This window comes from Aaosphaeria arxii (genome assembly GCF_010015735.1).
Source record: "Aaosphaeria arxii CBS 175.79 unplaced genomic scaffold BU24scaffold_13, whole genome shotgun sequence".
Taxonomy (NCBI): domain Eukaryota; kingdom Fungi; phylum Ascomycota; class Dothideomycetes; order Pleosporales; genus Aaosphaeria; species Aaosphaeria arxii.
Window position 1 is genome coordinate 266,099 of NW_022983486.1, and position 22,155 is coordinate 288,253.

Here is a 22,155-nt window from a genome sequence, read left to right on the forward strand (position 1 = left end):
TTCATCCATTCACTCCATATATATATATATACATCATAGTCACTCCACTATCGCAATTGCACAGTACACCCCAGCATATCAAAAAAATGTAGTTCCACTTCTAAACATTATGGAACATATAAATCCCATGAATTGCTACATCCTCGTTGCTCTACGCCCTCATACTCTCCCTTTCATTCATCCATCCAGGCCCGATACAGAATATACGAAGACTTTATACATATTCACCTTTCTGACTATCTGACTACCTCAATTGCTTCCCTCTCAATGCATCATCCCGTCCCCGTGGCACCTATAAAAATGTTCACCAGCCCTTTCACCCTAAACTCCCCTTTCCAGCACAAAGGCTCACTAGCCTGCTCTCCCATTCCCATTCACCTAAGTCGCCATTAAAACAATAAATCATCCCCCTTCCTTCCTAATCCTGACTTCAATAGCAATCATACTCGACCTATACACAAGTCCTCACCCTTTAATACAAAAGGAACCAGGTCTCGAGTTTCGAAGCATACCTTAACAATGTCTTTCTGCATATACGTATGGGAAGCATTGTCGGCGACAAAGGAGCTACAATGGGATTTTTCTTATGTCAAAGAACCACGAGACTATTGGGTTTCTGAATAGGATTGTATGCATATGTTAATTTATATAACAAGTCGAAGGTCGCACTGGCATTTCAACTCTGCTTGCCTTGGTGCTTCAAAAGTCTCGTTTATAAGAGATATCATTATATAAAATCACATCACCATACATACACATACATATATACATACAAAGCCCAAACAAAACATCAAAATCACCCACCGAAAATGCACATCACCTCAATCACCTTCTCCCTCCTCGCCACAATCATGGCCATCACCACCACAACTCACGCCCACCCCCTCAACCACCCCCTCCACGCCCGCGCCGAAGGCTCCTGCAGCACAACGCACCTCCCCACCGAATCCACCTACCTCTCCACCATCCCCCTCTTCTGCCGGCACTTCTCTCCCCCCGCCAAAATCAGCACCTCGTCCCCCGTGACACTCACCTACACGCTCCCGTCCTACTCGTCCCCCGACGTCAACTGGGTGTACAAGATCAGCATCCCGCGGAAGGGCGACAACGAGGCGAGCACGGAGGTGAACGAGGGGGACTGCGTGGCGAGGATGGGGGAGGTGTTGACGGAGGGGAAGCTTGGGGGGGCGTATTGTGTGGTTGATGGGACGGAGGATGTGTTGTTCAAGGGGGGGAGCGCGGATGTGGCGTGGGGGGGTTTGGTGAATGGGGGGGTGGTGAGGTTTGAGAGTTATAGGAGGAAGGGAGATCTTTAGGGGAAGACGGGGGTGGACAAAGGGGATGGGGGAGGAGAGCGTGTTGTTTAGATGTTTATACACTTCGGAAGTACGTTGTGAAGGATTGGCTGTTGGGGGAGATGTCAGGCAATTTTTATGTTGAATTGAATCTTTTGCCAATGTCAATTTGAAAAGCTGGCGTAGCTTGTAGAATCCATATGACTATCCTGCAACAACATCAATGTAATTGTGCACAATATCATAGCAAAGACTTAGCATCCTGCTCTGTGCTTTCAAGTGAGAACAATTCCCCTACTCTCATCCACCCCAGCCCAAGCAAGCAACACTCCCTGCGCCCGCTTAAACCTGTTCGCAAACGCCGTCGTCCCCGGCTTAGGTCCCTCCTCCTCAGCTATAGAGCCCGAATACCACGCTCCAATCGCCTGACTATACGCCGTCCTCTCCCCAAACGTCCTCGTCGCACCAAGCGCAAGCTCACGCAAGTGCCCATGCAGTATAGTCCACAACTGCACTTCGCTTGGAAACCCATCCTTCCCAAACGGTATGTCTCCCTTGGGCGCCACGAGCATTCTCGAAATGACCTGCAAGAACTCGAGGAGATCGTGGATCCAGGATGGTCCGATGCGGCGTTCCTGGAACAGATAGCCTTTGACGCCGTACTTCAGGGCGGGTACTAGGGAGCCTTGGGCTTTGCTGACGCGGGACTGCGATATGTGCAGAGTGGGCCAGGGCTGGAGGTCCTCTGGCCATTTTCCGTTGGGGAAGATTCGACTCGCTAGGTTGTGGGCATCGGTGGAGAGAGTATCGATGTTGATGAGACGGATGGCTTCGTTGCTGCGGTCGATGAGGTCATGTTGGGTCTGCTCCATTTGCGGGATCATGCCGGGGGTTCGCTCCTCGTGGGCTTTCAGTTCCTTTTCACACCTTTCGCCTGGGGTTATTAGGAAATGAAATGTGTTGGACGCGATGGACTCACAGTGGCAATCGAAGTTGTAGCTGTCTTTCAACTTTCGCCCACGGATTAAAACGTCCATATTCACGTCTGCATAACACTGCGTGATTTCCTCCCCGCCCCGTAATTTTCGCAGGGAACGCACACGCAGCGAGTTCCCTTCAAACACAACGAACGCATTAGGATCGCAGGAATGGTTCATCAGTGACGCAACGACGTCTAAGCTTGAGCCGAGCATCCTTCCCTCTGGTTGGAAGATGCTAACGCTGTTGGTCAGTACCTGAAAGTCCGGTCAGTAGGATTGTGGGCTGTGTCTTGCTCTTCGGTGAACTTACAATGCAGTACAGTCTGACAACTTCAGCAAAGCTGAGATCGGTTTTCGTACGGGACCTGGCTGCCTCGGAGGCGCCGACGATAAGCTTTGCATTGTCTGAAGAAAGAAGTTCTGGCATGTTGGATGTCAGTCTTTGCATCGCGGCCCGTTGGTCGCCTGAAAGAATGTTATGCTTTATGCTGAGAAGTATTCGATATAACGCCCGGGTAAGAGGATGCATGGTGGGAGTTTCGCTGAGCAATTCGCATTCATGTTTGTGATGGGTTTTCCAAGCTTTTCTCTGGCATGCCTTTGGTACAGTCAGTACAAATCACGCTTCCCCTCGTAATGCTTGTCATCAGATGTAAGTGGACAGGCGAAAGGAGTCTTACTCTGGAACAGTAGTAGCAAACTTTACATCGACTGCAAGCTTTCATCTCCAGCTCTGCATCTTCGGCAGTGCGAAAGCGCCCGCTTGGATGTACCGTGCTAAGTTGGTAGGCACAGCAGTTGTCACATACAGAACGCTGCAACTCATTATCCACGCAGTTGACTAGTGGCTTTGATCCGAATATCTCTTCGCCATCATCCACATCTTTCGTGACGAACAATCCAATACCGGCTCCTGATATCTTCGATGGCAATATCTGGAGTGGGGAAGCTGCAGTGATTGTTTCCAGGATCTGCGTACACAGTGTCTCATCCTCGTGTAAAGCAGAATCCGCGATCGAACTCATGATGTTTTCATCCGCACTGTCGTTTCAGATGCGTGCTGGCGTGAAAGTTGGTGCATTAAAACGGTGGCTGCACAAGCATGCGGGGGAATGTTGAGTGACAAGGCTGCCATCCTGAGAAATAATGTAACAACCCCGGACTGGCGAAAGAAAGTATGCATTGAGGCCGACTACCGATAATGCAACTCTCCATCCAATCAAATAGAGGCGCGTCCATGTCCCAAAGCAGAATATTATGTGCATACAGGACTGTCGGTCAAGCTTACCAACGTCTACAGTAGCCAGACCTGATGCTTTTAACTCTATGTATTTTGGTGGTTGGCAAGTACTGTCAATGCTGTGCTTGATCGTAAAGGATGCTGGAAATCCTGCGGAATAATCCGTGGAGGACGAATTAGAGTCAATCCCTCTGTCCAACATGAAGCATGCGAGTTAGTAAGATTCTACATAGTTGGAGGAAGTCAACAGATCGCGGCTCTTGCGGTTATTTGTGATGTGGATTCGGCCCTGCGAATGCCTAATGCCGAATAGCGGCGCTTTATTTGATTAGAAATAGAAAGAACAAGCATGGAGATGCTCGATAGACGAGCGATCGCTTTGCTATGTGCGCTACTATAGCAAAAAGAATCTCGTGTGTATATGCAATGTGTACTGCTGGCAATGTCCAGCCCCTGTCGCTAATGAAACTCCTCTCATGATTCATGATACATTTCGTAGGGTCATGCAAGCGTCTTGAGGTTGTTAATACCTTCAATAGCCTGCCCCTCTGTTGCATTTTCCTTCTTGGGCCGTTTCCTCGCATTTGCACCAATTGCTCCGCCGGGGTGGTTTCTTTGGAAGACCGGCTTCGTTTCCTCCTGGTGGATGGCCTCCGCGACCGTCATGGCTAGCATGTCGCCGACTGCAATTGCAACCGTTGTTGACGTTGTCGGGGCACAGACGCCGAATGTAGCCTCCTCCGTCTCGTGTATTGGTGCGGGTAGGAGTATGGCATCTGGACGGTCGCGAAAGAGTAGACAGTCCGAGGCATTGGTCTGTGAGGTGATCGCAAGGAGAGGAACTGAGTCCGGGATGTGGTTAAGGAGTGTAGTTAGTTCAGATGTCTTTCCAGAATACGATATGAACATAACGGCGTCATCCTGGTCCTAGTCAGTTCTATCCACGCTTTATCCTGAGTGTGCAGACGTACGCTTCTTATATCGCCCAAATCGCCGTGCATAGCTTCTGCAGCGTGAAGGAAGGAGGCTCCCAGGCCTAGGCTTTTCATGGTAGCAACAGTTTTCCTGCCTACCAGCCCACTCTTGCCAACACCACATATTAGGAGTTTTCCACCGCGCTCATTGACTCGCCGAAGACAGTCTACCGCACTGATAAGCCCATCACGGGCCGTAGGATCACTCTCATACAGGAATGTGACCTGGGAGAGGGCAGTAGCTGCCGTAGAGAGGACGAGGACCGCACGGTCGAGCAATTTAGCGTTGCCATGGTCGGCTGCGGAAAGGGGAGGAGTAAGAGGCTCAATGTTGGATCGCTTTCGCTTCAACATGCGGGGCGAAAGGTCGCCCTCGCTTTCCGGAGAGGTGTACATTAATCTAACAGAGATTGATGAAGTCCTACAAGCACAAGCTGGACGTCGAGCTTTTGAATACGGCTTTAGATAGGCGAATCGGGATGTGGGCAAGGATTCGGAAAGCCTCGGAGGTGGAGGGTATATGTCGACGGCGGGGTTGTACGAGTAGATGAGGGATGTTCAAGGCGAGATTGAGGAGTGACGGGATGGACGGCGGTAGAAGTATATCAATTGCAGCAAGGCCCCGGGCATATTAATAATGATAGTCTGGGGCATCATGATGGATGGCAGTTGTGGTCGTAATGGTGGTGGTGTTGGTGTATTTTGGAGGTCGAATTAGTTCCATGAGTAGCCCGACGGCCGATAAAGAAATGGAATGGCGACATTCGGAATCAGCACGCTAAGCCTAAAGCAGGTCAACGTGTGCTCACCACTCGTTGGGCCCACGCTTCCAAGAGGGTTCGATACGTAATTAATCTGTCAAGGGATTCCAAGTTTCTTTTCCTCAGGGGGGACGGACGTCGGTTCTAGTCCTGCAGAATCCCCGATCGTGGTCCATTATCAAGGTGGATGGTCTGTCCTGTGTATCTCCTCTAGGCCATACCAGAGACCCCGCCGTTCCGAGCTGCCTTACCTAGACAAGATTAGAAATACCCATCTTGCAAGGGTCATGGTCTACTCGTAGCAGCAAACCATGAGCATATTCCTAAATTGGCCGATCGTTGTCATCATTCGGGCTCGGTAGCAGAGGGGCAGCAGCTACACAAAGTTTCGCAGTTGTTTTGCGAAGGGTCGGTCTACTTGTAGCTATGGACAGGTCGTTCAGAAGAGAGCTCGGAAAGCTTAGAAGCTCAAAAGCTCAAAGATTAGTTTGATACAATTGTAGTAAGGCGCTGGACGGGTCAAAGGCAATGGACTTGTATCCTGATTGGTCTTAATCATGGTTACGGAATACATTAGTGGACGATGCTATGTAGGCTAATGCAGGCGAACTGCGATATACACGATGCAGCAACACGAAACAACTAAACAGTCATGTACGAGTGTGGATGTTGTTGAGACACGGGGTCGCAGCCTTAGTTGGATATATGCTCTTGAAGCTACTCTCCATTCCTATGAGGTTCCATTGAAGAACACTCTTGCCTTCTCTGACCATGCTCTAGGCTCCCTTGCGAATATATATAGGGCTCTATATTGATGTTCGGTTTGCCTCGGGAGACAAGAGGGAATCGGTTGGAGGTGTCTAGGATCTAGGACGATGGGTTGGGGTTCATCTTCAAAGCCGAAATCAGTATGATCTTCGTCTGCGCCTGTTCGTTTCTAACGTACCTTGCGCTTCCCGCCTGTCACAGTGACATTCACGAAGCGGCGCGTGTAGATATCCCTCTTGTGGGCGCGTCCCTTAGGAGTCTTGGATTTCTCCTGGGGTTCAACCTTGGGCGTTTGGGACTTGACTTTTCCCGCGCGAGCGAGACTTCCGTGAACCTGATTTTAATTGAGCAATTGCAGTTAAGTCTGTGGTCGATCAACTTACTTTTCCCATAGTTGTCGTATGCAATTGTCCATCAAGATAAATTATTTTAGTGCGAAGGCTCAATGATACATGCCAAGCCCCTCTCTGTATGTGGCTTAGCGTCGATGACGTTGAATCTATGCTGCCTGGCATCATCCCATCACCAACATCCGACTTGCGTTGAACCTTTGATCAAACAACTCGACTCATTACACATTTATTTAATTTTGTCGAGTTAAATTGCATATCTTGAGACCGAATGTGTTACTTCACTGGCTAATTGAACTTCTTTGAAGGTGATATGGATTTCGTATCAACTAGCACTCCACATTCAATTCACTGGCTTCGGACTGATCACAATCCCGTACTATCTACTATCAAAGCCTTCTCCAATCTATCTCATCTCAGATGGCGCCAACATTCGTGAGGAAGTATCAATGCACCGAAGATTCCTCCTTGAAGACCTTCTTCGCGAAAAGGTTCCTGAAGTATTGACCCGTCAAGTAAGCTGGAACGAGGACTGCCAGGAGTACACCACTTATGATAGCCAATATGTTCATGGCTCCATCATATCCCAGCGACTTGATGGCAGGCACCGTGGAATAGCTCAGACCGAATGATATAAAGCCACGGCCTGCACAAACGACGAGCAGCAAAGGTCCTGCCTTCCTGGGAAAGCTATCGATGCAGTATGCGATGCTGATGACATTGCAACCGATGAAAGCAAAGTATCCCAGATGGTACGGCCCAACAATGGTCATCCAGTGCCAGCTCAGTAGATCTTGTGCTCCGCGACCGTAGAGAACAGCCGAAATGATCGCACATATCGCGGGGAAAGCGATTGGAAGAAGGCGATACTCGGGCTGTTGATGATTAGCCTTCAACTAAAGTGCTGTAGAAGCTAGGATTAAGACTCACCTTGAAAATGCCATCACGCCATCGGCTCATCGACTTGACGAGGAAGTCCGCTCCGTAACCAAGAACAGGAATCAAGATCATGCAATCGGCAATCTGCACCAGTTGCACGTAGCCCAACTCCATGCTCGTGAAGAGGTGTGGTGGCGGCATCAAGAGCTGGGCAAAAGTGGACGCCTGGTAAACGTACAAGCCAAGAAATGCCCCATTGAGACACAGCAACCAGAAGACATTGGGGATGATCAGACATTGCAGAGTTTCCTTGTAGAAGACTACTGTCGCCTTCCAGTCAGGTTTGAAGTGGAAGACGCGCAAATCGTAGCGCCAGGTTCTCGGCCCGAAGATTTCTGGCTGCAGAACATGTGTTTGCTTGGTGGTGACCTGGTACAGGAAGTTCTGCTTGCCTTCGCTATCGAGATTCCCCTGCTCGTCGAACTTCAGTTGCACCAAACCCCCTACGAATCGTTAGCGAAAATTGGGCGGCCATTTTGAAGTCATTGAGTGCTTACCATCAGCATCGACAGGCCGGTCATATTTCGTCTCAACCATGAAGAGAACGGACAGTATCAAGAGAACTCCTGTGACAATTGCGATGATCCCGTACCACCACTTCAGCCCCCAGACTGGAACTAGAGCAGTAGTTGCAATGAACATGACAGCAGTGCCAACGGTCTGTACACCAACAAACCATGAAAGTTTTGCGCTCCTTTCGTGTAAGAAATGAATCTCTTCGACGATAAGTGGAGCCAGCGCTTCGCTTTGTCCGGCTGCCATACTGAAGATGTTGCGGCCTCCGATGTGACTGCTGAGGTTATTGCCCGAACACGCGCACCATATGCTGGAGGCGAGCAGCAACACCAGAGAAGCCAAGAATACCGGTCGTCTTCCAATAGCCACCGAAAGGGGCATACTGAAAAGGTTTCCGAGTCCCATGAACAGGGTGGGATATGTCATCAAATCGGTCGCGCGGATTGCTTCTTCTGGTTTGTACATCTTCATCACCTCTGGATACACCGCGCCCAAGCCCGACGTCCCAAGAACGGCAAATGCAGAGTATACACCCACAAGGAATATCATCAAGTACTTGTGCCATGCTGGAAGATTGAGTGGATCTTGCAAATGTTAGCGAAAATCATTAGTATGCGACAAAGACCAACCTTTTGGATCGGGGCTAGGTGTTGGAATCAGCACGATGGCCTTGTTTTGATATAGATTCACACCGCCAGAGTTGGATTTGGTTCCGGCTGTGACATTTCCAGCGTCGACATCCTCTATCATAGATAGGGTGTTGCCGTCTTTTGTCTCGGTGGTCATGTCTTCGAAGGATTTTCAATGCTGTGGTTGTTGAATGCGTTCGCCAGAGAACGAATGGCGAACTTGACAATCGGAGAAGAAATTGTATCAGACCCTCTCTGACACCCTTGATCGAACAGCCCATGGCCTCATTTCTATATGTCGCCAACTTCATAATCTTTCAACGGATAGCCTTTGCCATCGGCATGTGGAGATGGAAATGGAATCACCCTGATTGGTTTACGCGGCGCTCGTCGCCTTAGCGTTGGTCGGATTTCTCCACAGCCAGCCCCAGACCCAAACCTTGGCCTCCCCGGTTCCCCCGCCTTTTACAAGTCTAGGTTCGGTTCAGTTCCTACTTTATCATTGAAAGCTGGGGTTGCCGCGGGATGTGCTCGAACTCCTTCTTCACATTCCGAACTTTTCACATCCCGATCTCATCTTGTTGCAATCCTTGCTCGCTACCATGCCATCGGACGCCAATGCCCTCACTACGTCTTTCACACCAAGGAGTAAACGTCGACGGCTCAATTTTGCATGCAATTATTGCCGAAGTCGAAAAACACGTTGCGACGAGCAACGGCCATCCTGTCATGCCTGCCAAGTCGCCCAAGTACCATGCGTTACTGAGGACCGACGCCGGCCAGGATCATTAGTTGAGCGTCGAGAGGCAACGAAAAGGACCAGTAACCTTCCGAATGCAGTTACGATCAATGACCCGACTCCGGGGCCCGACCTTTCGCAACATCAAGAAGAAATCAATGCGTCGTCCCGGGCCCTTGAAACCACGGCACGGCACGAAAGCAGCCAATTTCAGGGGAGACTGCCTCTGCTCCGTCAACAGCCCATACGGACTGTAATAGAGGCTCTCACGAGCTGGCTCGAGCTCGCTATCTACAGATTAGGAAAGCAAAAAAGAACATCCTTCAGTCCCAAATCATCACCTTCTCTGCTAAGAGGTCTTACGTTTCACCTTCCGGAAGCTCCTCAGCTACCCAATAGTCAAACGTGTGATGCATTATTCAACCGGTACTTCCAAACTGTGAACACGGTCTATCCCTTTCTGGAGGAGGGAAAAGCGAGACAGACCATATGGTTTATGCAAAGTCATGGACCTGAAGGTGTTGCAGAACGATATGGTCTACCGTCTCTGTTGCAGATTTATCTTGTCATCATCCTCGGAGCGTTTTCAGCTACAGATCTCCAACCTTCCAAGGATCTGATCGACGCAGAAACATATTGCAAGACTTTATATGGCCATGTGCTATGTTCCGGAGATTTTGAGGCTGTTCGGGGTGCGGCATTATTTGCTCTTCTCTTGAAGTTTCGAGGACGTGATACCGCCGCATGGGCTAACCTTACTCAAAGCATCTCCTTAGCAGTGTCGTTAGGCCTCGAAGGGTCGAAGAGAGCAAAGAAGTTAGAACCACTACTTCATCGATTGAGTGTAGAGGAGAGGGTATGGTGGAGCCTACGTTGCTTTGAAGCTTTGTTCGCGTTCGAGTTAGGTCGTCGGTCGCGGTCGTCTGACATGCAAGGTCCCCCGGCGATCGGAGGCAATGTTTTGTCTTACATGGGCAAAGCTACATCCGAGGAGGAGAGGAACTTCATCGTTATGGCAAGTCTGGCGGAGACCCTGGGAACGATAGGCGATCGATGTATACGGGCCACCGTCCGCGAGGAGGAGAGTAGCAGTGAATCCGAGGCTCTGCAAGCTGCGATTTGCGCAAAAGTTCAAACTACTGGCGAATGCTGTCTTATGCTAACAGAGTGGATTGAAAGCATTCCTATGGAATACAGGTAAAAAAGCGATCGACCATCTGAATAGCTGATGCTAACACAATTCCTATTTGTAGGCCCGCGAGCGAAATACCGTACGGCGAACGCGTTTATCCCTTCAGGGCCTTTATTTCTATGCAGTACCACAATGCGTAGGTTTTATATCCTTATAACCATTATAATATCAACTAACCTATCCATCAGCTTGGTCATGCTATGTCGAAATAGCCTTTTGATCAGTGAAGAGGCTGTCTGGCTTGCTGCAGAGATCGTAGCGAAAGACCAACCGTGGCAGCAGATCATCCGTAATGGACAAGCCATCACCGCGAATACAGCTCGGAAAATACTTGTCGCCACCGTTGAAAGCCATGATTTGGAACTCGAGGCAGCACTTCCCACTTTCCACATCACTCTCCACGCCTGTTTCGTTCTCTATATCTACACCGTACGCCACCCAAAGTCCCGTATGGTCACTACAGATCAGACGGTTAGTAGACATATACATTGTTAGAGGTGTATGTGACTAACGAGAATCAGCTTATTCTGAACGTGATTGATCAACTGATGGATGCAACAAACTGTTGGCGTGTTGATCTCAACCCCATATTGCAGAAGCTGAAACTGTTGATGGATGCCAACTATACAAGCCTCACGACGGAGGGGGACGATACAGCGGAAGACAGACCAACGACCTCTCAAGCATTGAACGAAGCAGCAAGCGAGTCGCTCTCCCACCATTCCGCCCAGTCTGGGATCTTAGTTGGCCCTGCCCCAACCGACCAGAGCCAAGAGACGTTTGATGGCGAAAATGACCGTATCTGGTCCGAGGTGCACGCAAATCTTTTCAATGCTTTCGACATTGACGATATGGGCTATTCGCCGTCTCTACCTGATCTAATCGGGTGGGACTGGGCAGCCTTTTCGCAGCTGCCTTCTATGCCACCAAGCCCCCGCATGAATTAAATAATCGATTCACTCATAATCATACCATCGAACATACACCGTGATTGAAACTTTAAATTGAATGGTTGACTACACTATATGATTGATACGAGAACTACATGCATTTTTAAAAATGTCAGAAACTATGCGGCGGCGATGTATGGCACGCCCGTCAATTTGATACCCCTCTCTGTCAAGTTCACCGGCTTCCTGGGCTTTCCCGTGTTATAAGGGCATGGCTTACCATTCCTCATGACTGGGATACCACCAACATGAAGAGCGTTTGGCCAATGTGTGGTGCTCTGCGTCGTCTCAAGCGCATGCTTCTTGCGGATGAGATCCTCTTGCGACGCATCGACAGCTGGCATGTAGCAAGTATACGCACAGAACCTAGGCGTGTTGCCAGTAGCACTGAGATTGTAGTGCGGCGTGCGGCTATCCCAGAGCAGCAAGTCACCAGGCTCAGCGTTCACCTTGATCCACTCGCAGCCCTTCTTCTCCAACCAAGCCATTCCCTCCTTGGTGAATCCGTACCACTCGTTCGTCCACGCCCAGATCTTGTTAGGCTCGTTGCGGAACTCGTCGTGGAATTCCTCGCTGAGGCGGTGGGCGCCTTTGCACACGATCAACCCGCCGTCATTGTCGCCGTTTGGCAGCAGATTGACGATGCCTTGCATGCAACGGAAGCCAGGGCGCTCGGGATCCTGGTCTTGGTGTGGCCATGGGGTATTGGGCTTGACGTCTGTGCGGTTGGGGAATCCGACGTTGATGGCATCAAAAGAAACGATGAGGTCTGGGGTGTCGTAGATGCGCTCGAAAGCCTCGATGACACCGGGTTCTTGTCGAATGGACCATGTGAAGTCCTCATGAGCGACACCGTAACCGAGCAGCATGCCCTTTTCGGTGATGATGGGCAGGTTCTCCTCTTTGATAGTAGAGGGGTCATCGCGCTTGAATCCAAGTCCTCCCTGGCTGTAATTGGATTAGCTATGGCTTGGTGGAATGGTAGAGACGATGACTTACAATTCTTCAAGGTAGGTCATCATATCATCGGCATACTTATCAGCACGCTCGCGTGGAACAGCGCCTTTGACAACGGTGAAGCCATTCTCAATAAGCTCATCTCTCCAATCGCCATACTTGATGTCGCCCTGGGCAAAGAGCTTGTTTGGGCCGCATGGCTGTGGCTTGAGAGCCCCAGAAGCCTTGATGACAGAGGAAGCTGTTTGCGTGATAGTTGCCATGGCTGTTTTGTTTGTTGTTGCTTGCAAGATGTTGCAATTGTAGTGCACTTGGCTTAGACCAGATCAAGCTCCGGATATGGTTTATAACCTGTGTCGGACAGGCTATGCTGCCTACGCATGAGATCAACATGAAGACATCGTCCCAGCTTTACCGAACCGAACCGACAAAGGCTCCACTCGAGTTACAGGATATTTCCCCGCATTCATGGTGGAGCCGATGGGGAGGCAATCGAATGAACTACACTTCTTACCATACAACTTCGATTATTTACTATGGGGCGTTCGGTTCGGTATCTTTTGGAGGTGATGGAATCAACCTGATTGGTCTAATGCCCGGCTCGGTTCGGCGAACAACTTCACGAACCGAAGCGAAACACCAGGCCCAGACATAAACCACTCGTATAGTGTGTCAACATACGCGTTCTTTTTATGAAAACTTCCCCAGATTCACAATAAGCTCGGTCGAGATGCCCCGCGTGCCGTGTTCCCCCACAACGGACCAAAACATCGTCCCTTCAACTTGACAACTCAAGGGGATGATATAGACCGGGGGTGGTCCCCGGGCTTTGATCTGGCTTTTGCCATCATCTTCAATCATGGGCGAAGCAATGGAATACAACAACTTCAAGGGCGTCAAAGTCCCCATCGTTCCAATATCTCCACCTCAGCCTGGTAGCGGAGGTTACACGGAATTCAACCCGCGCTCCGAAACACTCCCTGCTGGCTGGACAAGCCCCCATCCCAACTCCAGACCGCTCAAATCGAGTATACTCGTGGAACATGATGTCGCGATCACAATGCGCGACGGCGCGAAGCTCTACGCCGATGTATACCGACCACCACCATCAGCGTCGGGTGCGGACGAGCAAGTCCCAGCGCTGCTGATGTGGTCGCCGTTTGGGAAGAAGTTCAACGGTATCATGTCCCTCGGACTGATGACGCCTTGGAATCTCGGCATCCCAGATGGTACGCTCTCAGGCCTTGAGAAGTTCGAAGGGCTTGATCCCGCGGTGTGGGTGGATCGCGGATATGCGATCGTCAGCATCGACACGCGCGGGACGGGCGATAGCGACGGACGCATGGTGATCATGGGAACGCAGGAGGCTGAAGATGGATACGACAGTATCGAGGCGATTGCGAAACTCCCATGGTGTACCGGTTCTGTAGGATTGGCAGGGAACTCACACCTTGCAATCGCGCAGTGGTTTATCGCTGCGTTACAGCCACCGTCTCTCAAAGCCATCGCTCCGTTCGAGGGCTGCGGTGACTTGTATCGTGAGCAATTTGCCCGTGGTGGGATATACGCGGGCGATTTGTTCGATAAGCTTATCGTGAAGTACATGCTGAAAGGCAGGCATGGAATGGAGAGTTTCCGCGAGATGTTCAAGCAACATTCGCTGGCTAACGAGTGGTGGAATGATAAGCGTCCCGACATGCGGAAGATCAATGTGCCTACATACATTACGGGTACTTGGACGAACACGATGCATGGTATGGGTGCTATTCGAGCGTGGCTACAGGTTGATACCAAAAACAAATGGCTACGATGGCACCCTTGGCAGGAATGGTACGACTTATGGGGAAACCCTCAAGCCGATGAGGAGTTACATTCGTTCTTCGACCACTTCCTTCATGGAAAGAAGAATGACTGGCTACAAACACCACGCGTCAGAATGGCACTCCTCCGATTTGGCAACCAGATCCCGCAATCGTACGAAAACATCGTAGAAGAAGATTTCCCCATCCCAAGAACACAATACAAGAAGCTCTTCCTCCAGTCCGACCACACACTCTCTTTCGACGCGCCAACCACACAAGGACAAACCACCTACAATTCCGAGCACCCCGAATCCGCCACCTTCACGCACCGTTTCCCCGAAACAACCCGCCTCGTCGGCCTCCCTAAAGTAGTCCTCTACATGACCTGCCCCGACCACAACGACCTCGACGTCTACGTGCTCCTCGAAAAGCTCGACAAGCAAGGCCAACCCATGCTCAACCTCAACATCCCCTGGAAAAACCTCCCCATCACCTCCTTCGACGATATGAAGCCCGAAGAGAAGACAGAGGTCGTGCTGTACAAAGGCCCCCTAGGTATCCTCCGAGCGTCCCATCGCGCGATCGACGAGTCGCGCTCTATGCATCCGCACTGGCCGTTCCATCCGCATGAGAAGGAGGAGAAGGTTTCGCCGGGGACGGTCGTGAGGCTGGATATTGGGATCTGGGCGATGGGGATTGAGTATGAGGCGGGAGAGAGTTTGAGGCTGACGGTTTCGGGGAGGAATTTTGGGGTGAGCAATTTTGGGAGCGATGAGCATTCGCTGAATAAGGGGAGGCATATGGTTCATTTTGGGGGTGAGAATCCTAGTCATTTGGTGCTGCCGTTTGTGTAGAGTTATGTAGAGATTTGAATGAAGTTCATGTAGTTATTCTCGGTACTCTAGAAGCGTTCTAATGCGAAATACATGTCTATCTATCTTATCATACAATAATGTACATCTATCTTAGTCTACAATAATATACACCCATCTAATACACAATAATACATGTTACTCAAGCAACTCTACATCATACAATTCTGCGCTCCAGATTCAACCAACAACGAAGAATACTGCCTATGCAACCACCCACCCACGCCTCCGAACGGATCCTCTTTCTCGCTCGCCTCCTCCGTCCCATCAAACGTCGCTGCACGGAGTTTGAAAACTGCAGCTCTCTTCTCTTGGTCGATATAAGCTTGCAAGTCGATAAGGTTATCCACATTCACTGGTCTTGGCGTTGAGTGATGTGGGTCGAAGCAGCCGCGCAACATGATGGACGTTGGTGTCTTGGAGAGAACCAGGAAGTGGTTTGTGAGATATGTACCTGCCAATAATATAATGAAAATCCATTAAAAACACAAACTGGGGCGCGGTTGGGGAATTGAGGTGTACCTGGTGAATATTTGCATGCGAGTAGGTCTTCTTTAGACCACACGTCTTCCTTGTTCTCATCATTCTTCGTAAATTCCATGATCCTTCTCTGAATAGCATAACCTAGCCACACAAACAATCAACATTAATTCCATCTCCCCTCAATCCAACGTAAAGATCAATCCTCACCTGAACCTCCCCAAAGCCCTTGCGAAAACCTTTCAATAAGCTTCGTGCCCCCCGCACGTGCATCCTCAAGCAGCTCTTGATCCAGCCTCTCGAACGGGACCTCCCGCACACACGAATCGGCCGACATTGGCTTGTTAAAGGGATTCGTCTGCTTAAACAGCGAATGCGCAAAGAAAACTCGATCTGTCTCCGGGCCGAATGGTTCGAACCGACAATCACGTATCCTAAGGTACAACGCCGCTGCAGCGGTACACGAAGTACCTGCTACTGCTGTGGCCGCGAAGACGAGGCGCGGGCGTGTGCGAAATAATCGCTGCATTTTCGGAATTGGGTTCTGGGAATGACTGAATGTGAATCGTATGTTAAGAGAGAAAGTCAATTTTGAGGTTTGAATTTTTTTCTTGGCTTGGGATAAACATGTGCGATGTACGATTGAAGATGTACAATTAAGGTTATGAGATCCACATATGAGCGCATCGGCCTCCACGGAATCCGTAACCGTGTAGGGGAACGGATTTCCATTGGCAATTGCTGCAACGTTCCAAGACTTGGCTTCGTGATAATGACTCCTAATTTTTATTCTTCACGGGCTCAATTTTTTTATAATATTGCCCATCCACGATGTAAGTCAATTGTAGGCTTGTTGAGTTTTTGTAGCGCAGCTTGGGTTGAAGCGCGTTACCTTGCATTTTTGAAGTCAATGTTTAAAGAGATATAAAAGACACAAGCCATAAAGAAGGAAAAGGTAAAGACCGCAAACGTTGTCTTTAACTAATATTAAATGTGTGTTTTCAATATTGAACGCGAAATTCTTATTACAAGTAAGAGTGATCATTCTTCACTTCATCAAAAAGTTTAAACGGGAGTCTTGTTACAGGGCAATAGAATCATTATCACTTGTTGTAAACCAAAAGATCCATGAAAGTTGAAAGTTTATAGGGTTTTTATTGTAAAAGAGGGAGACTTTAGCCTGCAACCTCTTGAAATATCTATGGGGTATTTATCGCAAAAGAGGGAGACTTGAGCCTGCAACCTCTTGAAATATCAAGTCGAACCAAAACAAGACTCCTGGCCATGCCGCGGAATCTGCGCAAGATGTAAGATAAAACGCCAGCCCAAAACAAAAGGAAAAGAAATCTCGAGAACTCCATCATATCACATCATCATTTCCCCCATCATCTCCTTCGTCTCTCCTCCGAGCTGCTCAGGCAGAAACTCCCAAGAAATGCCTGACCTCGCGAACCTTACTGGTAAGGCGCTTGGTCTCAGCCGCATCTTTATGGCGGCCAGACAATCCCTGGAGCGCCTTGTGAAGGCGTACCACGCTCTCTCCGTACATCCCGGCCTCTTTGCCGGTGATGATGAACGGCTTTCCTGCGACGCCGTCAACGACCTTCTGGAGGAGGGTCATCAGGCTCTCGCAGAGTATGGAAGTCGGGCCTCTGCAATGTCGCTTCTTCTCTTCTACCTGGTCGACCAGGTCGGAGACTTCGTAAGAATCCGCAAACAATGCAGCGAGGACGCACCCCTTCTCATCATCATCACCTGCGGTGGCATTGGGAGTAGTGCCAGTGGTGACGGCTGGCGTAGGGAGCTGTGGTGACGAGAGTGCAAGCACATTTTGTGCAGGTGGATTGGTGGAGGTGAAGCAGGAGAAGGAGGCTTCTTGTGCCGGTTTGGCGTCCGTGAAGTTGATGGCGGGCTGGCAACCACCTTGGTCGGGAACGCTCTGGATCAGGACCGGTTCCGGAGTGAAGGAGGGCGCGGTCTGGTAGGTCTCTTGGACGCAAATCTGTTGGGGTTGGGCGACGGCAGGGAGGTCGGCAACGGCAGGGAAGTCGGCAACGGCAGGGAAGTGGTTGACGGCAGGGAAGTGTGCGGCGGCGACGGTAGACAGGATGGGAGATTGAGCGGTCCCCAACATGCTTGCAAACACCTCCATGGCCTCCAGGAGGCTTGATGCTGCGGCGGGTGGTTGCTGGCAAGCGCGAATCTTCTGGCTGATCTCTTCCATCATGGCCAGAGGCCAGCAAAGTTCTCCAACATCGAAGTGGAACACGGGTGCGGTGTTCCACAAGAGAGAGCATGCTGGGCGAAGGACTTCCTCAATGACGTGAGGAGCGAGGTAGAGGAAGGTAGCCTCATCGGCCGCAGTGTAGAGGGCGTTGTAGGCCCTAGTGGCCATTTCCGACATCATGGCCACTTGTTGCAGGGCATACTGCCTCTCTTGCTGCTGTTGCTGCTCTTGCTGTTGGTGTTGTTGCTGTTGCTGCTGCTGCTGTTGTTCCTGAACTCTGGCCATCTCGGCCCTCTCCTGCTCCTTGATGGCCTCGAGCTGTGCCAGGTGCAGCTTTGCTGCCTCTTCTTCTTGCTGGCGGCGGGCGATCTCGCGGGCACCAATTGCCTGCATCTTCTGCTCCCAGCACTGGAGCTCGCCGGGAGTGAATGCCCGCTTGCTCTGGTCGCGGCGAAGTGGGCTGGTGATGAAGGGCTTCTGCCATTGTTTCTACAAGCGAGTCAACACGACACGACGAAAAGGAAGTGATGACAGGATTACATACGTGAACGAATGGCGCCCCAAGCAAGGTGTAGCGGGCCTGGCGGCGGATGGTGGAGGAGTTGCGTTGGAGCATGGTGGTGGTGTGGAAGCGAAAGATGGAAGTGAAGTATGGAAGTGAGGTGTATTGGTATAGGCGAAAGGTCAATGTTCAAACTGAACTGGTCTCGTGGTTGCAATGGTATATAGAGTATATAAGGACTTGTGGTAGCAAAGAGACTAGAAGCGTAGGTTGAAGATTGATTTTCGTCGAGGTTGTATTTGTCGCTGAGGTTGAGGGTTGGAGGGGAAGAGAGTTTAAGTAAAGGAAGAAATAGGTAGAGGGGACAAGAGAAGGCTAGTCTCACTTAGGAAGTGGCCAGTGGGAGTTTCCTTGCGTTATTATGATCGCAGGTGGATGGTTGCCTCAGCAGTGATTGTAGTGATTGTAGTGAAAGAGAAGAGTCACCTTCTGGGGGGTTGGGATTGCCCACTCACCCAATGAGAGGTCACCAGGAAGATTGCGAGGGAGGTTTTCAATTAAACTAGAGCGTTCGAGAAGAATTTTTTTTGGTTTACAGATCAATTTGTATTCGGGTTTTGGGAGGCAATCGTTCATTACATCTTGCGCCGATGATTGTAGACAGCAAGAGAGTGCACCACTGTGATTGTTTGGATCACCCGTTGAGAAAGACCTCGCCGTATGCTTGCAATTGCCTTACAAATATCTAGATCATCAAGTATCCATAATTTCTAGAGATCAGATTCATCAGAACAAGAAGAACACCGCGAACGAGTGAGAGAGCAGGCGGGTGAAAGTGTGCAGCGATCGTTCAGCCCAAACGCGCTTGGAGCCGCCTCACAGATTATACCATTGGCTGAAAAGAGTATGCATAACTCTACGTTACTACTAGAATTCAATTTGTGTGTCTCTTTTCTTTGAAGCCGTATCCAATTCCCTTCTATGGGTGATATTAGATGTATGTAGTGAATGTCATGATGCTAGTCCTGATAAGGTTAGCGCCGCCCACGCTACTCAAAGCTTGTTACCCCAGATGATCGCCCCAGGTGGCATCTGCGTCATATCGAAAAGTGATTATACTGATGGCGCATTTGGTGGTATCTGTATGTACATCTAAATCAGTCTAACATAATGTTCTTTAGCTTAAGAGCCTCCCAGCTGATCGCTGATGATTGCCGTAGAGCGCGCACAGGTCGCGTCTCCGTGAGGATATGATCTAACCGTGTAGCGTACAGCTTCCCATACTGGCGAGAACGTCAGCATATGAAGGGTGCCACTAAATTGCTTGTACCCGTTCTACAATTGAACATCCGTCGTAGCCCTACCAATCTCCAGACGTCCAACTTTGAAATCATCATGTAACCCCACATCTCCACAATGATTCCATGCGTCCTTCTTCGCAGCTATACCAATATAATGCTTAGTCAAGCCATCGGTCGGCGGTTTTCCACTTGTGGCACCTGTAGCGCTGCATCTCCAGGTTGTCGGCAAAAGTGTCAAGCATATTTGCCGGGCGATCGCTTGCCCATCATTGTTGTACTAATGTCTACCTTACGCCCCTCGAGCTTCAACCAACCAATAAAATGAATGCCTCATGCAACGTATGCATGAGGGGTCTGGCCCTGAATTTATTGTGAAGTAACTACCGGGTCCGTGGAGTTCCATGGGGTAGCTTTGGGGATAAATAGATCGGCCAGCTACATTCAAACTATACCTTCTCAATCATTTTCTACTTTTTCACATTGCCTCAGTTGCTTCAATCGCAGTCCCAATCTTCGAGATGGCTGAACAAAAGGCCGAAGACAATCAAATCGAAACAACGCGGGTCCTCCACGAACAGGAGATTGGTCACGAAACCGACGTCGTCCTGCTTGATGCCGGCGCTGCACACTTGGAGAAAGGACAATACAGCAATCTTAAGCTTGCAAAAGATGGGTAAGTTTGCTGGTGATGTGTATTAGGTTTGCTTCCTCGTGGATTGAATGTTCGATGTGGGCACCGATGATGAAATTAAGGACAGGGATTGGCTTTATCGGATATTGATGTACCCTGCTAATAGATGATTGTGTAGACACACCGTTCTAATTCCTCAACCGTCGGCAGACCCGAACGATCCACTCAATTGGTCATGGACACGAAAACATTTGATGTTGATGGTAATCTCTACCACGGCGTTCCTCGGCGACTATGGTAGCGGTGCTGGTATACCTTTGATCGTCCTCCAAGGAAAGGAATGGGGGCTATCTCCTCCTAAGGTCAATGAGTCGGGCAATTTGAATGTTCTGATGCTGTGAGTTGCGAGCGTATGTCCTCTGACTTTCTGCTAACGGAGTGCAGTGGCATCGGCGGCCTGATATGGATCGTAATATCGTCTTGGTGGGGACGAGCACCTGTGATGTTCTGGTCAACACTATCGGGTACACTCTTCACACTTGCTTGTGCCGTCACGGATAGCTTTCCTGTCTATTATGGATTCCGGGCAATGATGGGTCTTACTCTCACGGCGTATCAAGTGAGTATGGCGTTCTAGTGCTTAGAGCCTCAAGCTAATCGTTTATAGGTTGTCGGACTGGCGTGTGTTAAAGACATCTTCTTCTTCCATGAACATGCCCGAAAGCTCGGAATATGGGTCGCTATCTTCATCCTGTCGCCATATCTAGGACCTTTCTTCGCGAACTTTATAATCGCCGGCGTTGGCGACTGGCGCCCCGTAATGTGGTTGGTGTTTGCAATGGGATGCGCCGACTTGGTGCTCATCATTCTGATCTGCGACGAAACATATTATGAGCGAGGCATACCGATCGATCAGCAACCAGCTCGACCACAGACGTTTGCTGCGCGCATGTCGCGTGTACTAGGAATCTGGCAGATCCAGAACCACAAGGGCTACTTTAAGACTGGAGGACATTGCTGCAAGCGCTTGTTGTCAACATTCTTAAAACCTATCATCATCCCGGCCATGCTGTACTAGTAAGTACCAAGCCTCTATCGGACGGAAATATTCTTATCGTGCATAGTGCCATGTCCTTCATGTGGGCAGTCGGAATTAACATTACCTCCACCATCCTTCTCGAGACGCCGACTGAGGCGGGAGGCTACGGCTTTGGTCCCAAAGCAGTCGGATATCTCTATTTTACTCCGCTCGTTGCCGTCGCCCTGGGTGAAGCCTTTGGCCACGTCTTCAACGACTGGATCGCCAATCGCTACGTCCGAAAGCACAACGGTATCTTTAGACCTGAGGCGAGGCTGGTGACAAACTACATCGCAGCAGCTTTCATGATCCCAGGACTCATCATCGTCGGCCAGACGCTTGAGAAGCATCTAAGCTACGCCGGCATCATCATGGGATGGGGAATGTATGTGTTCGGAGTCATGCTGGCGACTGTAGCGATCACGGCCTACGCACTTGATTCCTATGGAAGTGCCAGTTCGGAAGTGTCCGGTCTTTTGAACTTTGCGCGAGGTTTGTTTTGCAAGTCCTTTCGTGAAATAACTTCTAACAGTGCTTAGTTATTGCTGGTTTCGCCGTGGGATATTTCCAGATGCCTTGGGGTGTCAAAAGCGGATTCGGCCTGAGCTTTGGAATTCAGGCAATTATAGTCGCGGTCGCCATGGTTATTATCGTTGTGCTTCAAAAGTATGGCGGCAAGCTGAGAACCAAAGGGGGGCCTGTTGTTTAGGCGAGTTGATGAAGGAGCAAGAGGTCCAGGATGGCAATCCCACGTTACTTATCGAACCAAAGTTAATTCTTGTAAACGGTCACACGATTTGGGAAATGTCTTGGATGATCAGTACCACGTATGGTGGTGATGGAGCAGATACAGATAGGTTCCCCCTTCACCGAATCAGAATCTAGGCTGCTTTCTTGGGTCGCGACTTGCGCTGCCACAGGCAAGAGCAAAACTGCAAATAGAAAGACAAGAACTTAAACGGCACGCTTACA

General features: G+C 49.9%; 11 protein-coding genes across 11 annotated transcripts; 4 read left to right on the top strand and 7 right to left on the bottom strand.

The window, feature by feature from the left end:
- Positions 1 to 851: 851 nt before the first annotated feature.
- On the top strand, positions 852 to 1,316 carry BU24DRAFT_467827 (uncharacterized protein; the record flags this gene model as incomplete). Its single annotated transcript, XM_033532477.1, has 1 exon — positions 852 to 1,316. The coding sequence occupies one exon, from the start codon at positions 852 to 854 to the stop codon at positions 1,314 to 1,316; it is 465 nt and encodes a 154-aa protein (XP_033377788.1).
- Positions 1,317 to 1,429: 113 nt separating this feature from the next.
- Positions 1,430 to 3,514, bottom strand: BU24DRAFT_428355 (SET domain-containing protein). Its single transcript, XM_033529460.1, has 4 exons — positions 2,956 to 3,514; positions 2,586 to 2,873; positions 2,275 to 2,530; positions 1,430 to 2,229 (listed from the first exon to the last, which is right to left on the bottom strand). The coding sequence occupies exons 1-4, from the start codon at positions 3,298 to 3,300 to the stop codon at positions 1,571 to 1,573; spliced, it is 1,548 nt and encodes a 515-aa protein (XP_033377789.1). The 5' UTR covers positions 3,301 to 3,514; the 3' UTR covers positions 1,430 to 1,570.
- A 502-nt stretch (positions 3,515 to 4,016) lies between these two features.
- On the bottom strand, positions 4,017 to 4,843 carry BU24DRAFT_357898 (SIS domain-containing protein; the record flags this gene model as incomplete). Its single annotated transcript, XM_033523975.1, has 2 exons — positions 4,017 to 4,436; positions 4,487 to 4,843. The coding sequence occupies 2 exons, from the start codon at positions 4,841 to 4,843 to the stop codon at positions 4,017 to 4,019; spliced, it is 777 nt and encodes a 258-aa protein (XP_033377790.1).
- Positions 4,844 to 5,772: 929 nt separating this feature from the next.
- BU24DRAFT_497081 (ribosomal protein S30) lies at positions 5,773 to 6,428 on the bottom strand. The gene is made up of 3 exons (XM_033534239.1): positions 6,402 to 6,428; positions 6,197 to 6,352; positions 5,773 to 6,141 (listed from the first exon to the last, which is right to left on the bottom strand). The coding sequence occupies exons 1-3, from the start codon at positions 6,408 to 6,410 to the stop codon at positions 6,118 to 6,120; spliced, it is 189 nt and encodes a 62-aa protein (XP_033377791.1). The 5' UTR covers positions 6,411 to 6,428; the 3' UTR covers positions 5,773 to 6,117.
- A 386-nt stretch (positions 6,429 to 6,814) lies between these two features.
- BU24DRAFT_358502 (major facilitator superfamily transporter) lies at positions 6,815 to 8,573 on the bottom strand (the record flags this gene model as incomplete). Its single annotated transcript, XM_033523996.1, has 4 exons — positions 6,815 to 7,243; positions 7,299 to 7,750; positions 7,805 to 8,407; positions 8,453 to 8,573. 4 exons carry the CDS (start codon positions 8,571 to 8,573, stop codon positions 6,815 to 6,817), a joined length of 1,605 nt encoding a protein of 534 aa, XP_033377792.1.
- A 481-nt stretch (positions 8,574 to 9,054) lies between these two features.
- Positions 9,055 to 11,330, top strand: BU24DRAFT_467832 (uncharacterized protein; the record flags this gene model as incomplete). The annotated part of the gene is made up of 4 exons (XM_033532478.1): positions 9,055 to 10,388; positions 10,445 to 10,519; positions 10,572 to 10,854; positions 10,905 to 11,330. The coding sequence occupies 4 exons, from the start codon at positions 9,055 to 9,057 to the stop codon at positions 11,328 to 11,330; spliced, it is 2,118 nt and encodes a 705-aa protein (XP_033377793.1).
- Positions 11,331 to 11,452: 122 nt separating this feature from the next.
- On the bottom strand, positions 11,453 to 12,888 carry BU24DRAFT_401204 (uncharacterized protein; the record flags this gene model as incomplete). The annotated part of the gene is made up of 2 exons (XM_033525485.1): positions 12,333 to 12,888; positions 11,453 to 12,281 (listed from the first exon to the last, which is right to left on the bottom strand). Exons 1-2 carry the CDS (start codon positions 12,551 to 12,553, stop codon positions 11,453 to 11,455), a joined length of 1,050 nt encoding a protein of 349 aa, XP_033377794.1. The 5' UTR covers positions 12,554 to 12,888.
- An 80-nt stretch (positions 12,889 to 12,968) lies between these two features.
- Positions 12,969 to 15,021, top strand: BU24DRAFT_428359 (alpha/beta-hydrolase). The gene has a single exon (XM_033529461.1). It carries the CDS (start codon positions 13,150 to 13,152, stop codon positions 14,944 to 14,946), a length of 1,797 nt encoding a protein of 598 aa, XP_033377795.1. The 5' UTR covers positions 12,969 to 13,149; the 3' UTR covers positions 14,947 to 15,021.
- Positions 14,987 to 16,055, bottom strand: BU24DRAFT_379872 (uncharacterized protein). The gene is made up of 3 exons (XM_033524703.1): positions 15,655 to 16,055; positions 15,487 to 15,588; positions 14,987 to 15,418 (listed from the first exon to the last, which is right to left on the bottom strand). The coding sequence occupies exons 1-3, from the start codon at positions 15,971 to 15,973 to the stop codon at positions 15,117 to 15,119; spliced, it is 723 nt and encodes a 240-aa protein (XP_033377796.1). The 5' UTR covers positions 15,974 to 16,055; the 3' UTR covers positions 14,987 to 15,116.
- Positions 16,056 to 16,858: 803 nt separating this feature from the next.
- BU24DRAFT_473616 (uncharacterized protein) lies at positions 16,859 to 18,287 on the bottom strand (the record flags this gene model as incomplete). The annotated part of the gene is made up of 2 exons (XM_033532802.1): positions 16,859 to 18,160; positions 18,216 to 18,287. 2 exons carry the CDS (start codon positions 18,285 to 18,287, stop codon positions 16,859 to 16,861), a joined length of 1,374 nt encoding a protein of 457 aa, XP_033377797.1.
- Positions 18,288 to 19,833: 1,546 nt separating this feature from the next.
- BU24DRAFT_444881 (MFS general substrate transporter) lies at positions 19,834 to 21,893 on the top strand (the record flags this gene model as incomplete). The annotated part of the gene is made up of 6 exons (XM_033530664.1): positions 19,834 to 20,147; positions 20,284 to 20,502; positions 20,550 to 20,724; positions 20,773 to 21,182; positions 21,230 to 21,675; positions 21,723 to 21,893. Exons 1-6 carry the CDS (start codon positions 19,993 to 19,995, stop codon positions 21,890 to 21,892), a joined length of 1,575 nt encoding a protein of 524 aa, XP_033377798.1. The 5' UTR covers positions 19,834 to 19,992.
- Between the last annotated feature and the right edge of the window lie 262 nt (positions 21,894 to 22,155).

What these genes read in the sequence shown, in the direction of transcription:
- BU24DRAFT_428355 (XM_033529460.1), bottom strand. Translation starts at nt 3,300, where the DNA reads ATGAGTTCGATCGCGGATTCTGCTTTACACGAGGATGAGACACTGTGT. An exon ending in TTTGCTACTACTGTTCCAGA is followed by an intron (nt 2,874 to 2,955) that starts GTAAGACTCCTT and finishes ACTGTACCAAAG; the next exon opens with GCATGCCAGAGAAAAGCTTG. An exon ending in TTGTCAGACTGTACTGCATT is followed by an intron (nt 2,531 to 2,585) that starts GTAAGTTCACCG and finishes CCGGACTTTCAG; the next exon opens with GTACTGACCAACAGCGTTAG.
- BU24DRAFT_497081 (XM_033534239.1), bottom strand. An exon ending in TGACAGGCGGGAAGCGCAAG is followed by an intron (nt 6,142 to 6,196) that starts GTACGTTAGAAA and finishes TCGGCTTTGAAG; the next exon opens with ATGAACCCCAACCCATCGTC.
- BU24DRAFT_428359 (XM_033529461.1), top strand. Translation starts at nt 13,150, where the DNA reads ATGGGCGAAGCAATGGAATACAACAACTTCAAGGGCGTCAAAGTCCCC.
- BU24DRAFT_379872 (XM_033524703.1), bottom strand. Translation starts at nt 15,973, where the DNA reads ATGCAGCGATTATTTCGCACACGCCCGCGCCTCGTCTTCGCGGCCACA. An exon ending in AGGGCTTTGGGGAGGTTCAG is followed by an intron (nt 15,589 to 15,654) that starts GTGAGGATTGAT and finishes TTGTGTGGCTAG; the next exon opens with GTTATGCTATTCAGAGAAGG. An exon ending in CGCATGCAAATATTCACCAG is followed by an intron (nt 15,419 to 15,486) that starts GTACACCTCAAT and finishes TATTATTGGCAG; the next exon opens with GTACATATCTCACAAACCAC.